This window comes from Ascaphus truei, chromosome 17 (assembly GCF_040206685.1).
Source record: "Ascaphus truei isolate aAscTru1 chromosome 17, aAscTru1.hap1, whole genome shotgun sequence".
In the NCBI taxonomy this organism is placed as follows: Eukaryota; Metazoa; Chordata; class Amphibia; order Anura; family Ascaphidae; genus Ascaphus; species Ascaphus truei.
The window spans coordinates 31,299,095-31,315,990 of NC_134499.1; the positions used below are offsets into that span (position 1 = coordinate 31,299,095).

Genomic DNA, 16,896 nt, shown 5'->3' on the forward strand with positions numbered 1-16,896 from the left:
CATCTCTTTCTTTTTTTTTTTTCTCCTCCAGAAAAGTGCATCTGCAAAGAGCGAATGTTGGGGAGCGTCACCGATTTCTGCCAGATGAAGTATGCGTACGGTGAGTGACGGCACTGGCCGCGGTGAGGGCTCGTTGGTAGAGATGGGCAAAAAAATTTTAGGTGAAAGTTTAAGGCAAATTTGGATCCGCAGCGGATCAGCTGGTTCCTATTGGTCTGCGGTATTCAGCGGATCTCAAAAAGGACGATTCGCTTTTTGCGGATTTTTAATTATTATTACTTATACTCTCCGCAGATTTCGCAGCCCGGGGACGGATTTGTAGGTCTGTCCACCGGGTTGTACAGAATGGCGGTTTTTGATGAATACATGTGAATTCAAACCGACCAAATCCGTTTGCAGATTTTACACCGTGACACGGATTTTTTTGGGGGGGTAAATGTGAGAAACTCCGAGAAACTTGTTTGGGCAGATTCGCCCATGTCTACTTGCTGGGCTAAATCTCTGCGCAGAAACGCCACGCAAGTTCGTGAATTCTGGACAAATTGTGCACATATGCCATTTTCCCACAAATCACCAACTGCAAATATCTTCCTTAGGCTAAGATTATAGTAGGCGCTTGCGACGGAGCACATGGCGTCACGCGCCTATCGCCCAAGCGATGGGATGCACTAAACTGGAGGCGATGGGGAGGCATGTCGGACGCGTCACCAGGCTGGTGCACCCTCAAATGCTGAACCGCTCACGTGACGCGAAAAAAATAAACATGTCTTTTGAAAAATCTGCCGCGCGGTTCCTCTGCATTGTGCCCGCGATGGCCGCCCTGTATCAGCTGCTGCACTTAGTTTGCGCAGCGTGCGAACTCGCATGTGCCGTCACGCCTACTATAACCGTGGCCTTGTGGAGCAGAGACTTTGGCGTATTTCCTGAAAATGGATGGCGAATGTGCACACGAATACATTTGGAATTACTCATTTTTAAATCCGCAAATCAACAAATGTCCTTAGCACTAATAATTTGCAAAGCGAACTGGGAGAGATGGCCCATATCTTTCTGCGACCAGTCCGAGTGCACTGGTCCCAACCACTGGTTCTGGGAACAAGCAAAAAGAAGCCACTCAATGTCGGCCAGATTGCGTCTGTGGTCTCAACATGCGATTATTTTAATTTTTTTCAGTGATAAAGGCAAGAATCCTGTCTGCACACGACAAGGGCACCCACGCCGAGGTCGTGGTGAAGGTGAGGAAGGTGCTGAAGTCTGGAAAAGTCAAAATCGGACGAAGCAACAGGAGCATCTACCCCGAATCCTGGACCAACCGGGGCTGCACCTGTCCCATTCTAAACCCCGGTACGTCCTCCCAACCCGAGCCAAAATAATAATGACATGGTAACACAGCCGCACACGTCTCTGAAAGCAGCCGCAGTTTAGATGCAGCAAATTACTACTTGAAAGAGCTGAATCTTATTTTTTTTTGTACCCGCACCACGATAAGACACGTTTTCCTGTAATCTATCGTTTCAATAATAGTGACATTAGTGCATTTCCATACAATGCACCTAAAGTGGCACGTTGGCAAAAATACAATATTTTCATCCTTGAGTGCTGTGGTGTAACACCTTATTCTCCCATTTCAAAGAAGACTAGTTTAACTCCTTCAGTCCAACATCAGATGAGAAGTAAAAGGGTCAACACAAGCACAATGCAGTCTCCGTAAGCCGAATTCGCGCATCCGCCGGCGATTAACATTGAACCCGCTTTCCGACGGTCCGTTAACGGACGGCGGTTTGCGGGGCGCATTCCGTCGGATAACCGAGGACCCTCTGAATACATTTACTGAGCACCCATGAGTTGATTTTCCTTTTCAGCGATTCTTGGCGTTGCTGCCGGATGGATCTCCCGCACATCTTCACCCCTTTTGTGTGAAAGATTTAAAGGATATTTCAGCCGGACTGGCTCTTTAAACCGGGGAATCTAGTATTGAATGCCAAATTTTTTTTTTCATTCTCTCCCAGAAAACGCTGACAGACACAGTGCCCTTTCTGTTCCCGCAGGTCTGAGCTGGTTGGGGCACAAGATCCGTTGCTTTTGTCCCTTGTTTCTGGTCCAAATGTCTCGTTCCACAGGTTGAGCTGAATGAATCGGACTGTTCACGTGGACGCAGCTTGCAGTGCAGACTGCTCTGTGACCGGAGACGCTGCAAGGCTCATGCACGCTACATGTTGTCACTTTGTCCCCGTGCACTTCAGTCCCCTGACCTTCAGCCGTATGTCCTTCCTGTGCCTGTAACAAACCGAAGGCAGGGGCTGCGAGGGGTTAAATATTTGTTGGGGGAGTTTCAGAAATCGGTTATAATGCTGTAAATATTTGTTTCAGTTACAATGTTAACATATTAAGTTAAACTTTGACGGAGAGGGACAGTTTCTCCATTCTCGGCACGCTGGCGAAATCACTTTATTAACCTTTTCTTGTTCAGGTCCCCAGGTTTAAAAAGAAATCAAATAACAATATCACGTGTGAGCACATTCACATGTCTCAGACAGGTCTGCCACCCTGCTCTTCCCCATTATCTCTTAGACTACAGAGAAGTGGAATGTGTGTTATTGTAAGCATGATTCTATGTGTTAAAGCAGGGGGGCGCAAACTTTTTTCCCTGCGCCCCCCTGCCGGCTGTCCCCTCACTCCCGCGCCCCCCTCCCAACCCCAACTTACCCGCGCTCCGGCGTAATGACGTCACGTTGCCATAGCAACGTGACGTCACATGACCTCGCAGCGTCATTTTGACGCCGCGTTGCCATGGCGACACAGGGAGGAAGCCGCCGGAGCCACGGTAAGTTAGGTTTACAGAGGCCCTGCAGCTCCCCCGGCACTTAATTTAAGTGCCTTCGGGATGCGCGCGGGGCCTCTGTAAACCCCGCGCCCCCCGTCGGCTGTGTCGCGCCCCCCTTGGGGGTCGCGCCCCACAGTTTGCGCACCGCTGTGTTAAAGGGTCAGTCCCTCCTAGGATGACATTGAACTGAAGACAGCAGCCGTTTAATAGGTTAAACAAAACAGTTGAAGACGGAGCCACTGATTGGCGCCACCTGTGCTGAAGCAGGGATATCCAGAAACCCTGGCCTGTTGGTGGGACGTAAGGACTGGAGTTGGCTACCCCTGGCATACATGATACAAACAAATACTTTAAGGATTATTTGAACCTGTTTTAGGGTGCTAGTTACACTATGTTTATTTGTGACCCTCATATAAGGGACAGTGGTTGGTCACTAAATATTTCCTTGTGTGGGGTTAAGTTGGACAAACCCGCTAAGTGACCTGTTCATTTAATCTTTCAGGGGCTGACTACCTGATTGCTGGACATGAGGACAGTCGGAGCAGCAAACTGCTGGTGAATATGAATAGTCTGGTGAAACCCTGGAAGACGGTTTGGGGGAAGCAAGCAGCGGACATCTTGCGGTCCGGCTGCAAATAGAGCTGCCCGGAGAACAGGAGTCCTCACTAATTTGGGAGCAGGCACAGCTCAGATGATGGGGACTTTACAACGCTGACCACACCTCTCTGCCTCTCCCTAGCGGACATGTAATGATGATGGGAAGAAGGACAGATCGCAGCCAAGCTCAAAGATAGTACATATACTTTTAACAGGGCAGTTACCTGCGCAGTGTCGCAGTGCGTGTAATACATACACACCAAAAGGAGCTGTACAAAGTTATTCAATCGAAATCCCTCGGTTGGGATCCCCTTATTTCTCATGCCAGAGTGAGCGCCATCTTGGATTTGTGATGTCATTTTGTTGCAATACAAATTTTTAGAAAGGGCCCAAAGTGTGAGATTCCACAATATTCCCTGGGCTTCTTCTAACATCGACCACAAGGCAACACCCGTCCTGGGTGGGAAGAGACACACACCCATGTGTGTGTTTTTATATAGCATGGACAATGTACTCAGTGCTGTATATAGATTGTAAGCTCTATGGGCAGAACGCGCCACACAATGTCGTTTTTGGAGCAGGAGGCATGGGGACGTAAAGGAGACCCCCAAGGTCACAAGGAAAGAGGACCCTGGGATTCAAACCTGCGTCAAAGACCGTGACATTATCACTGGGCTGCTGATTCAGCCCTGTTGTGTTGTTCGTAGGAAGCAGAAACCAGTCAGTGAGACTACTCCCTGATACCTACAGCGCCGCACGTGACATCACAGGCCCAAGATGGCAGCCACCACCCCCGCTTCTGGAAACAAAACATAGAAAGTGATGATTTCACTCATTTTGCGCGGCGGCTGTAAAAAATAGATATTTTTAACACTTTGAGGTTACATTGTTTAGAAGGTTAAACAGCATGTTTATTCTAATCTTCATACACATAACTGATACATTCTGTATCAGTTTGGATACATTTTGGGGGAGGTCTGTAAAATGACATCTTGCAGCTTTGCCATTATCAGCCTTCCAAAACAGGTATAGTTACCCCTTTGCTACCATTGGACATTGCTCTGTACTGTACATACATATAATTGTCTCCTTTTGAGCAAATAACTCTCAGAAACCCATGTAACCCCCTCCGTGCTTGAGAGGCCTGCTACACATTGACTAATATCGGCAATTCACCACGGCGTTGCAGATGAGAAACCGGCTCCTTTAAGGCTTATACCAGGAAATGTTACGCCCTCTTCTGCAAAGCATGACCTCGTACCAGACCCCCAACTGACAATCAGCAGTGTAACTCATGCAGTGCCTGCATTCCTCTGCATGTATTCTGGTTCTGGAAAGCGTATCTCGTCCTACGGCCGTGCTGTGGGCAGTTTTCGTAGGCCGCGGCCGCTCCGTCTCGTCTACTTTGTACCATGTGCTAGCGACTTCTTTTTTGTACTTAAATCTAACTTAAAACTATTTAAACACTGCTCATTTCGGTTCTGAGTTTTCTTCTTTTATTTAATGTAAACCAACCCCCCCCTCCGTCTAAAATGTTATTCTTTATCTGGCCTGAGCTGGGTGCGAATCCCGGGCACCAGTACCGCTGCTCTCTCATCCCAGGGAATGTCCGGCGCAGGAGAAATTTAACAGGATGCCACTGTGCAAAATGCAAGTTCTGGTCCCCATGCGGGTAAAATAAATTAATGATTTCATCCTAAAATACTCCTGAGTTTTACCCCATCGGTTCTGGAGGAGCCAGCAGTGCTTTCTAAGCCCTCAGCCATTGAACCACAGACATTTCAACGTTTAAAAGTGAAGGTTATAAAGAACCTTTAACCTCCCCGTATGTACTGACGCAGCCGCATAATAAACTGCGCACATATTAAACGCACTTGCAAGAGTAAAAAAATCTTTCAAGCATACAGAGAATAATCTGTGGATATGCAGCCGAGGACACGAATACAGGCGGTCCTCGCTTATCCGCCGGAATCCATCCCGCAAACCGCCGTCAGATAACGAACCGTCGGATTGAGGGTCCATGTTAATCCACGGCAGTGAGTGGCAGATAAGTGGTTCCGACATTGGATAATGCGTCCAGTGGGCTGCATTATGCGGTGTCGGATAAGCCGTTCGATGGAAAACAGACTGTTTGGGAACCGAGGACCACCTGTAGATGTATGCTCACAAACGCGTTGGGGAAGAAGCCCCTCTTATAATTCAGCATCCATAGCAGGAGTGAAGTCCAAAAACCAAATACTTGCAAGGGAAATCCGCCTCCGCATGAAAACTCCTTACCGGTGTCCATGTATAAAGTTCCAGCGCCTAATGCGTCCCGTGTGTCCCCGACGCGTTTCATCATGGTGTTGTGACTCTCAAATGGAAATGTCTTAAAGTGCCCAAAATCATAGATTAAAGAGCTAGACGTTGCTAGGCTACCAAAATCCCAGCCGTCAAATAATTACGCAATAAATGCAATATGATGCATCGGGATTGTCAGAGAGATAAATTCAAAAAGATTATTCAAATTTAAATATATATATAAAAACTCATGTAGACAAACTAGTCCCAAATCTGAATTAAACCAATTACATGATCAAAATGTAAAATGATAATGAGAATAGAGATTGTATGGGATTCGACATATATAGCCACAATCAATGTGTAGAAATAAGTATTTTAACACATGCGTGTGTGTATATAGGTGTAAAAAGGACCTATGCACAAAAAAGTGGGAAAACAGCAGAAACAACAATGTGCAGATGTTCTTAATTTGAGTTAGATAAATCAAGTGTACTAATAATACACACTCGCATACAGGGCCGCTGACAGATTTCTGGTGCCCAGGACTACATTTTCTACCGCCCCCCCACGTCAGCAGCCTTGTGAGCCCCCACCCTTTCACCCTCCCGAGATCCACCTCTATTCTCTCCATGTATTTCTTTTTACTCTCGCACCCACTCTCTCCGCTATCACTTAATTACCCCCACCTCTTATTCAATCACACTCGCACAATACCACACAATACTTACCCCGCCTCCCACACACACACACTTACCTTGCTGGTGGTCTGAGGCTGCAGTGCCCCGGCTCTCCCCAGCTCGGGTGCCTGCCTCTCACGCCGGGTCTCTCGCCGGAAGCTGGGCCAGCCACCTGCACACACCAGCGAGAGAGAAGCAGGAGGCCCACATGGGCTGGAAAGAGCCAGGGCCCAGCGGCCGGATGCAGAAGTTGGTTCTGGCCCAACTTCCAGTGCCAGCAGGACAGGCCCTCGGCAGCTACCGGGCCGTCTCAGCTCTACCCCTCCCCCTATCGGCAGCCATGCTCACATAGGTAAATCATTTGTTTGGTGTATCAGGGTGAAGGATATACAAGATGAAGTATTGATATATAATGATGAAGTGGGAGTAACTTCTAAAATAAGTTGCAGATCATAACGTAATACTGGTATAAAAGGTATAGTGCGCAGTTAAAATCACACTTACAGAATTTCTCAAAACATCATGCGTGTACTGGGGACCTGTAGAAAGAGGAACCGCCCAGCGTGGCCTTTATCTTTGACTCCCACTATGGTGAGCTCGTTGGTCGGATCCAGCTAGGAACGCAGAGACAGCGTGTGGAGAGCCTTCCCCTGCGTCCGGCACGGTTTGGTATCTTTCTCGTCCCTGTGGATGGCGTCAATCAAGTGCGCCTGTGGAGAAGGCGACTGTGAGGAGTGTTAGCTGCGGATGGCTAGACAGTTCTGTATGCACCGAATGCAAAGTGAAATCAGGCAGTCCACGGCGTTGACCCTACGCGTTTCGCTGGCCAGCTTCTTCAGGGGTAATTTTACTTTGCACTCGGTGCATACGGAATCATCTAGCCATCTGCAGCCAACGCTCCAAATGGACGCCTTCTCCACGGACATGCATCCCTGAAGTCACCCGCAGAGACAGCTGTGCGCGCTGTGTTCTCTCTCACACATGAAGATTTTTATTGAGTCTCTGTGGGGCAAGAGATCCCAATTGATAGATCCAGAAAGTCTCTTTTTACATTGAGTTCTGAATCTATTTCCACCCATAATTGAAGAGGGAATGTGTTCCAGTCCCATAATACTGAGCTCCTTGGAATCACACAGTTGTGACAATCCGCAAACAAATGTCTGAGCACACTATGCATCAGAAGTTTCTTGACAATACTCCTCCAGGGTTCTAAAAATATCATGAACAGGGGACGCACAGTGCAGGCCACGGGTACAGAAAGTAAGTATACCACATGTGGTCTGACAATAAATATACCCTTTTACCATTAAGGAATTAATTGAAATCCATTCCAGATGATGTATGATGGCAAGTAATACATCTAGCGTCCGCATGCAAAATTCCCACATATTTTTTTATGATCCAGAAGTTTTTCATCAGATATTCTTAAGTTTACTATATAGTTATTTATTTGTTTGACTCGTCTGTATACAACCTATCAGATTTATTTTATAATGCCGTTTTTAAAAGCAGGATCACACAAAAGTATGTCTCAAGTGTTTATTCAAAATTGATAGTGTTATTTGCCGATTGGTTAAATCTGGTAATGAGCATCGTAGAACCCAGGGAATCCAAGTCAGAATTTATGTGTGCTGAGGCGTGCCTGTCATTTTTCCTTTTCAAACTATTCCTCTTTGATTTAGCCTAAAGAACCTTCCGATCAAGTTGCTGAGCTTTCTGAAAAGCATTCTCAATTACAGTAATATCACAAGCTTTAGACATTTTTTGCTTAAGCTGAACCGATTGCTTGATCTAATCAGATTCAACGGAGCAATTTAATCTAATTCTATTAAATTGGCTAAAGTAAATATTTTTCAGCCATTTTTTTAATGACGATTGCTGGTAGCATGTAAGTAGCTAAACTAACACTGGGCTTGCATCAAAAGTTATATTCAAAGTAATTTGGAATCAATAAATCGCTTATTTCCGGGTTTCATTTTAGTAGCCTAGCAACAGCCGGCTATTTAATGTGAGTATTTGGGCACTTCAAGACATTCCCTTTGAGAAAGTCACGAGACCCCCATGAAACACAGGGTCACGTGCGACGTAGCAGAGGCAGTTGGCGCTGGACCTTCACCACGTGGAAGAGCCCGAGTTCATACAAACACACCGACGCAGAGTTTTCATTCGGAGGATTCCCCTCGCAAGTATTTGGACTTAACTCCTGCTGTGGATGGTGAAGTATGAGAGGGGCGTCTTCCCCAACGCACTTTGTTACCATACATCTATTCGTGTGATAGCCACATATGTTTCTAAGTTCATGTTTCTAAGGCAGTGTTTTGGGGTATCCCTAAAAGATTCCCTGCAATTTTTAGGGCATTTGAAAATTGTACCAAATACATAATTTCCAATGCATCTGATCTCAGACGAGCTATTAGAGAGGGTTGGGGTTCCTTAAAATGCATCTGATCTCAGATGCGCTATTAGAGAGGGTTGGGGTTCCTTAGAATTTCATACAGGGTTCTTATAACCACTGCTCTCTGGTGTCTCTGCACTGTCGGTAATCAAAGCCATTTTTTCCCCTCCCCTTCAGGGTCTGCACATGAAGCACTAATGGGCCACTCCACATCTAGTAGTATTACGAGTTACAGCTAGGCTAGTTAATCCTTTTTTATTTAGAACACTTATAAAGTAGACTTGGGATTAATGTACCAATTAGCTTCAGAGTAATCTGACACATTTTATTTTAATAGTTCGTGGTGTGTATATATATATATATATATATATATATATATATATATATATATATATATATTATTCTTTTAAATTAAACCTTTATCATTATGTTCTGAAATCAAATAAAATCAGTAAAAACAAACAGAAAAAGAGCTGTAAAGCTCACAAGAATTGTGATTCAGCTGCTGATTTATCATTTGCTTTGCACTCCGAGACTTAAGCTGATAAGAATAAGCAGAAAAATAAAAAAAAAAACAGAAATCCGGGAAGTCATCAAGAACAGGAATCTTTACAACAAGGTAAAAAGATATTTAATGTGTTCCAGTCACACACTTCCCCTCTTTGGACATTACTCCGGGTAACGCACAATCTCACGCATTTCCGAGCGCGCCTGCAGGATTCAGGCAGCACAGGACAGTGACAGATTTGAGGCAGTAAGAGGGTTGTGGAGGAAAAAAAAAACCAGACTAGTTGTTTTTCATTGATTTGACTGGGGAGGTGCAGGAGAACTTTTGAAAGTGAAGGTTTTTGGGACAAGATATCCGTGTTAATGCACTGAAAGTCACATGATATCTTGTAAAGTAACGGGGCAGCCTCTGTGTTACACTCATTTTAATGTTGGGCTTTTGTCCTCTGTTACGTTTACAAGTAAAAATGTATAGGGGGAAAAAATAATAATAATAAAAAAAAAAATCACTAACCACCCATAATCCTTCAGCCAAAAAAAAACCTGGACATGATGTTAATTTGTTTATAGGTGCTAAAAGCCAGAGATACATCTCATTTCAGCAGATTTTAGGACAGTCCGGCACCTGTGTTGTAAATCAGAGTTACTGGAAATCAATGAAAACCTGAAATAAACATGGTGGTAAGTGTGCAAGCACATCCAGCGCACGCTTTGCTGGCGATCGTTGGCCTGGGTTTTCGTGATGATCTGTGATGTCATGCTGCCCCAGGCCCCTTACCCCTACAGGAATATATTACTGTGTATACATCTAGGTGCAGTGGTAACACGACCTCCCTTTGCACATTGTGTTCCATAGAATATTGGAGGATGGGAGAATATAGGAGACCAGTTGCCTCCTCTCCTCTTTATTAACTTGACCCCTCCTCTTTGATGATGGAAGCCGCTGTAGGAGTCGCTTCTTCACCTTTGCTCTGCTGGTCCCTCTCCTCTTCCTCGTCATCCTCCTGTGGATACAGGTCTGGGAATCTCTGCATGCACTCCTGCATCGCCCGGAACTGATCCACGCAGTCCGAGCCCTTGATCTCCTCCGCGCTGTAGTGGAAGCAGGAGAAGGCCGACTTGAACTGCTCCCCGCAGGGGCCGCTGGCCATGCCGCCCAGACAGGGGCAGTTCCAGTTGATGTCGCCATTTGGCAAAATCAGCCCTGCACAAGAGAGGAAGGTCAGAGGGAATTACAGATGGGCTGTGTAAAAATCGGGTCCGACCTGCTCACTAAAACAGAAGAGAATGCAGGACAGTTCTCTATGTACATGCAAACAGGCTTAATAAATATTCTATATCTGGTTAACCCCTTAGCTGACAGAGTGGGTTGCAATGCTTTGCTCTTAAAAGCTGTTCCTATAGTCTACTAAGTCTCAATAGCCGCTCTAACGAGCGAGTCAGCCACTGATGGGGAACAGGTCTAGCTAACTAATACCCTGACCCCAAGACTGTCAGGCTCCTCCTGATTTACGGTCAGTAGTAAAAACTCTCCGCTGTTCCTCTTTGATTGTGGACAAGACACGGAGCTGCACAGCTGCTTCCTATTACAGCTGAGCAGGTTGTAGCTCAACCATGTGTGTTATTTTTTTTAAACACCTTTGTTCTTAATAACAAACAGCGGGCTGAAGGAACGGCTCACAGAGTAAAGGTGCAGACTCTGAAAACAATGAGTTTGAAGCCTGGTTCAAATCCCGCTGCACCTCTTTTGTGACCTTGGGCAAGTCACTATCTCCCTGTGCCCCAAAAATGAGAGATTGTAAGCTCCATGGGCAAGGACTCGTCGTGCCTGCAAGAGTCTATGCACAGCACTGCATACACGGCCAGCTCTATAGAAGCAAGACAATATTAGCTTTCTTTTTTTACTCCCATTACATGATTAATTTGTGATTTCAATCTCAGTCATAAATAACCCACTTGACCCTCTTCACAAAATAAGACCTTACTCTGCACTATTGCTAAAAAAAGTAGTAATCAAAGGATCAGTAAAGACCCCTATTATCTGCACTCAATTGTATCTTGGTAAAGGTTGGATATCATTAGCAACACTAGCGCCCATACCATGGTGTGTACATTCTAAAAGCCACAGGTGTGCCAAAAAAATAATAATAATACAATTTTATTCATCAACGGCAAAAAAATTGTGATAATATATACAGTGAATAATGGTTAAAAAGTTTAGTGAGTAGACTCACAAACAATGTCTGTATAGTAAATGACAGCAGTAGTCCTGGATAAACATGAATATGTATATAGTATAAAGAACATTGTATTCCATCCTAGCTCGTAAGACACTTATTAATATTGATGAATGTTCATCACAATCTGGGTTGTATGGTACATATGGATTGAAATACTGTATCAAAAAGGAATCTGTGAGCGAGTGTGTATTACTGCTCACAGGCCGTGTGTCCTTGGTGTGGTTGTATTTACAGGAGAGGTAGTCTCCGGACCCTACTATTGGGTTCAATGTATAGCTGCTTAAATATTTTTCAAATACTCTTTACTTATTCTAATTGACTATTGTCCATTGCTTCTATTGTTGCGTGCTGGGGCCATATGTACTGTATATATTTCTGTTCACATTTTGGTGATAGAGGTTTCCCTGCTTCCTTGCACCAATTCACTTTATTTACCATTAATGTGGAGTGCTACCTAACAGACACATACTTGTTTTTTTTTTTTTTAGGAAAAATGTAGCATTGAGAAGTGTCTCCTTACATATAGACACGCCTGTCTGTGTCCAGAGGGCTTCTTACAACCAACCCTGACGTCTGTCTCTGCTCTGTGAGCACAATGAATCACTTTCCTGTAACATTCTATATGCTTATTATCTTACATTACAACGCTCCTATTCTACAAACTGACAGTGCTGGCAGAGCTCCCCTCGCAAAAACACATACATTAAAATATGCAGGAACTAGAATACAATGTGAATGCTTCAACATTCCTGCCCCACAGAGCCAACAATCTAATGGTGTGGGATTTATTTCAATCGAAGTTAATGGATCTCTCCTGCCCCTAGCACATCCAACAGTATCCCTCCCACGGGGACAAAGAGGGGGGGGGGGGGCTGTGGTTTATGTGCCCTGCCATGCCCCATAGTAATTCCTACTGACCCGCTGTTAGGGTAACCGATGACAATGCTTAGCTCCCTGCACACAAAGCTGTCTGTAATGCCAAGGGATGTTTTCAATCTTTTCGAGGTCAGTGGCAGCTTTAGACAAAGTCGCCCACTGCACCCCCCCCCCCCCCACCTAATACAAGTGACAGCCGGGATGAATCCGAGTATTCACGTGTCACTGCCAGCTGCAGTCCGGCTCCAACACTGGGCTTTTCAGAGTCAGTAGCTGCAGACAAGTCCATAAGTGATGGAATTAACCCCTCCAGGCCTGGCTGTCACCCATGGAAACTGTGTCCTGTGGATATTTCCCATAGAGAATCTTCATGGTTCAGTAATCCCTACACCCTGAACCATTCACCCAAGTAACACTATTCTAATGCAGATCCTGAAGTGCAGAAGTGCAGTTGGTTGGGATACCTTATACATGGACCAACAAGGTTTCCACTCTACATGAAGACGACATGTGAGGTTTGGTAAGCGCTGTAATATTGTAATCGAAGCTATGAAGAACTCACATATTGGCAGATATCCCAACTTACTGTATGACAAAACTGCACATGAAATAATTTCCTTTATTCCTCTCTGAGTTTACAGAATGATGCCGGGTCAGTCAGTAATCTGATAGAACAAGGACTCTTAGAGCTACTGTAAGGAGCCTAGTGTCCAGCAAGTGCAAACAGGAAACTCAACTTATTCACACTGAACCCGGCTCGGATCTGTACATTAAGTTGTCAAAAAAGGTTGAATAAATAATTATACATCCAAAGCCATTAACTTTCTTCTATACATGTGCTTCCTTCATTTAAACAGTTTATTACAATAAAAAAGGGGACAACTGTGTGAAGATAAATCCTCTCTCTGTAAGTCCTCCCTCTCAGATGGTACGTGCTTCCCATACGAGAGGACATGCTTAGCGACATCCGCTGACTCTGCATGCTTGGATAATCTGGTTTTGGATCGGAAACCATTTCAAATTTAACTCTTTGCGGCAAATCACACGCCGACTGTGAATCACATGCAGACATTGGGAGCAGCAGGGGGCTGGCGAGTCAGGGCAAAACCTGCCAACACCTTTGTAAGTTTTTCTATATGATTTATTTTTTCCCCTTCAGTGAAACACACATTTAGACATTCAACCAATGCAAGCCCCTCAATTGCCCTCCCATAGAAGTTCAAAGCAAGTAAAATTGTCTAAATGCTGCCCCCTGGGGAAAACAGAATCAACTGCAGTGCTTGTGATGTGCAGGTTTCATTGACTTTCATCATATGTAAACTATAATCCCGATCAAACAGTTTTAAGTGGACGGCCCTTCGTTTACATGTATTAATAAGAAATAGGCATTAAAGCAGTTCCATAGTTTTGGAACCATAAATGTTGTGAATGAATAAATATCATTTTGGTTTCAAACACAATAGCTTTACTATTATTTCTCATCCACGTTTCCTGTGAACTGAAACAATTTGGGGGGTGGAGAGCGCGTGTTCCTTAAATTCCAATAGTGCAGATTGTGGTACTATGGCATGGAAACTGACCGTGCCCAGATCAGCACTATCACAGTTTAATGAATACCCCTCCTCCCCCAGCGTCTGGTCATCTGGAGGCACCACGACTGCTTTACAAACACGAAGACTCGCGTGTTCTGAGCGGGAGAAGTATTGCAGGAAAAGAGAAGCTCAACTTACTAACAGCGCGAGAAGTGATCACACATCACACACTATATTGTGGTTCCATCACAACTAACAGTTTTGCTTGGTTTTTAGATAAGACAATGGCAACACAAACGACATGTGAAACTGTAACTTGCACTCCAATATTGTACTAAAAGGATACAAAGTAATTGTATACCTCATTTCACCTTTCATGTTACATTGAACGCATGCAGAACTTTGGTTTATATTACACCAACGATGTATGCATTGCTTTGCAGAAAACGTAGACGTACACATTATGAGGATGGCTTCCTGAAATCAGTGCACTTCTAATGTAAGAAATGCTTTAACATCTTTAAAATGTCCACTTGCGTGTCAAATTGCAAACAACTGACAAGTGATGTGCATGTCATTGCGACAAGAGTACATAGAGAATGTGGCTCATGTGACGAAACAAGCTCAGGGCTTCACTGACCTTGGTCTTCGTAGGGGTCATTTGGGTCATCCGCTACCAGCTCGGCACTGCTCGGAGTTTCATGGTCCTCTTTGGTTACAAAGATAATTTTGTCCTTTCCTGGGATTTTTGGAAAGGAATAAAACATGAGTGGAACACCCAGGTGAATAGTTCGTTTGTTCTGTGCATCCTGCTGCATCATCTCCTTACTTAAGGAAATACCATGTGCCCCAACATCTTTATTTATTCAGTACTTGGCTCATTCACCTTCAACATCTCTCCCTTCTGGATCCCCTCAGTTCTCTCCATGTTCCAGTAAGACATTCTCTCTATCCTGTAACATACCTGTCACCTTAGTCCTAATGAGATCTCCAGTATTCACACTGGCTGTACAGACCGTATAGTAGGGGTGGACAAAAAAATAAATAAAAATAGGAGCCAGACAATTTTTAGGAGCGAGAGTATGGTAAAGAAGGGGGAGAGGGGCTTGATGGCTGTCATAGGACTCAACCACACCCCATCACCTATGCTCTATGTGCAAGTGCATGTCAGTGTATCTGTAACCTAGTATCAACAACAGAAACCTCCTACCAACCCCCACCACACTACGCACCCAGAGCACTTTGCCTCGCTCCCTCAGCCACAAGTTAACTGAAGGAACATGGTACAGGAGCACTGAACCTCACTCACCCCTCCCCTAGCATGTTACAGGTCAGTCACCACCGCAGCCATCACCACCACTCCCAGACATGCTTTGCACATGTGTTAGTAAAGCATTATTGAGCAGGCTGTTGTCAGTCACTTGATAACAGGTCAGCACCAGTATAGAATATGTAGCCACTCGGGATACCAGGCACCCATGATTATTCCAATCCCTGCCTTCTAGTTCACAACGTATGTTAACATGCTAATAACTGGGGTCCCCTGCCTGAGAAGGTCACCTTCAGAGCTGATGGGGAAGCATTTCTACTGTAACAACTTTCTCCTTAATACTGTCCTTGGATAACCCTTTCCATAAACTTTGCTAAGGGCTAAATGAGCAGCTAAGTTAAAAAAAAAAAAAAAAAAAAGCCAGATTCTAAAAACAATGATACTGACAAGCAGGGGAACCTGACTGGTCCTTGTGACCTTGGCAAAATACCGATTTCCCTGTGTCTCAGGCACAAAACATAGATTGTAAGCCCTGTGCAGGAAGGATGGCGCCTGTAACTTTCTATATTCTGCTTGTCAGCGACTGGCAACAGCCTGCTCTGCGTTCCATGCACTATATTGTAATTCGGAAAATATGAAGGTATTATTCATACATACTCCTTTATAGTGTGTGAGTATGGGGGGGGGGGGGAGGGTTACAGGTGAATAACTGGGAGTAGGGGGGGGGGGGGCAGGTGAATGACTAGTAGTAGGGGGGAACACAGGTGTATGATTATGGGGAGGACACAGGTACGGTCCCCTCCTCACCTTCCTGCCGGCAGTAGGACATGGCTGCGTCTCCTTCCCACGCCGCCCGGCACCTCCCGCGCACTATACTGACGTCACACCGCGCGACTCTGCGGGTAGAAGGACCCGTCACCCCGGCCCGGGCTGCCCGGAGAACTGCCTGATAGACAAAGTCTCCCAATCCCGCCGCCTGTTGTTGGATACATTGCAACAGATCTCATAGAGAGGTGTCACTGCACCTTTGTCACTCATTTATGTTGCATGTCACTTATCTGGAGTGAGTGCCACTCACTAGAAGTCACCCTCACTCAGTAGCAGTCAGTCATACTTACTAGCAGTCACCCTCCGTCATTAGAAGTCAGTCACACTCACGGGGGCGCGACCCTACTCATGTTCAACCGGTGCCACTAACGGGAAGGCAGCTGGTAAAAAGAACTACATTACCCGGCATGCAGAGCGCGGCTGGCTCAGTTACGCATGAGCAGAGCGGAGACGTGTCAGGGAGGCAACTTTGTAGCAAGTTTGAGAGAGAAAAGGGGAAGAGAGAGAGCCCGCTCCAGCCTCACAGAGACAGCAAGAGACATGGCGAGAACGGTAAGGCACGTTAATCCTCACAGATAGTGACCCTATATGGGTGGGGAAGGAGTATTTTAACAAGGCATGTCACCCATGTATGTATGGCTTTATATAGCTCCATTAATATACATAGCGCTTCACAGCAGTAATACACGTGACAATCATATAAATCACAAATAAAAGAAATAACAGATCATGAGAATAAGTGCTTCAGACATATAAGTAACATTTAGGAAAAGGAGTCCCTGCTCCAAAGAGCTTACAATCTAATTGGTAGGAGAAAGATACAGTAGGAGGGAATTCTGGTAAGTGCGTCTGCAAGGGGTCAAGCTT

General features: G+C 45.2%; 3 protein-coding genes across 6 annotated transcripts in view; 2 read left to right on the forward strand and 1 right to left on the reverse strand.

The window, feature by feature from the left end:
* The window catches only part of LOC142468256 (netrin-4-like), a 41,456-nt gene extending 36,562 nt beyond the window's left edge, over positions 1-4,894 (forward strand). For both annotated transcript variants that reach the window (XM_075574607.1, XM_075574606.1), the window contains exons 8-10: positions 32-100; positions 1,174-1,344; positions 3,327-4,894. In XM_075574607.1, coding sequence (XP_075430722.1) covers positions 32-100; positions 1,174-1,344; positions 3,327-3,463 — 377 coding nt within the window. In that variant the 3' untranslated portion in view covers positions 3,464-4,894. The remainder of the gene's footprint in view (positions 1-31; positions 101-1,173; positions 1,345-3,326) is intronic.
* The window catches only part of TMEM43 (transmembrane protein 43), a 268,845-nt gene that overhangs the window by 217,881 nt on the left and 34,068 nt on the right, over positions 1-16,896 (forward strand). Inside the window, exon 1 of one of the 3 annotated variants that reach the window (XM_075574616.1) lies at positions 16,119-16,581. The exons of 1 other annotated variant lie outside the window; for it this stretch is intronic. In XM_075574616.1, the coding sequence (XP_075430731.1) occupies positions 16,465-16,581 (117 nt within the window). In that variant the 5' untranslated portion in view covers positions 16,119-16,464. Of the gene's footprint in view, positions 1-16,118; positions 16,582-16,896 lie in introns of those variants that run through there. One more of the 3 variants, XM_075574614.1, reaches the window with a different exon arrangement.
* Positions 9,391-16,432, reverse strand: CHCHD4 (coiled-coil-helix-coiled-coil-helix domain containing 4). The gene is made up of 4 exons (XM_075574618.1): positions 16,320-16,432; positions 16,009-16,177; positions 14,572-14,670; positions 9,391-10,487 (listed from the first exon to the last, which is right to left on the reverse strand). The coding sequence occupies exons 2-4, from the start codon at positions 16,028-16,030 to the stop codon at positions 10,192-10,194; spliced, it is 417 nt and encodes a 138-aa protein (XP_075430733.1). The 5' UTR covers positions 16,031-16,177; positions 16,320-16,432; the 3' UTR covers positions 9,391-10,191.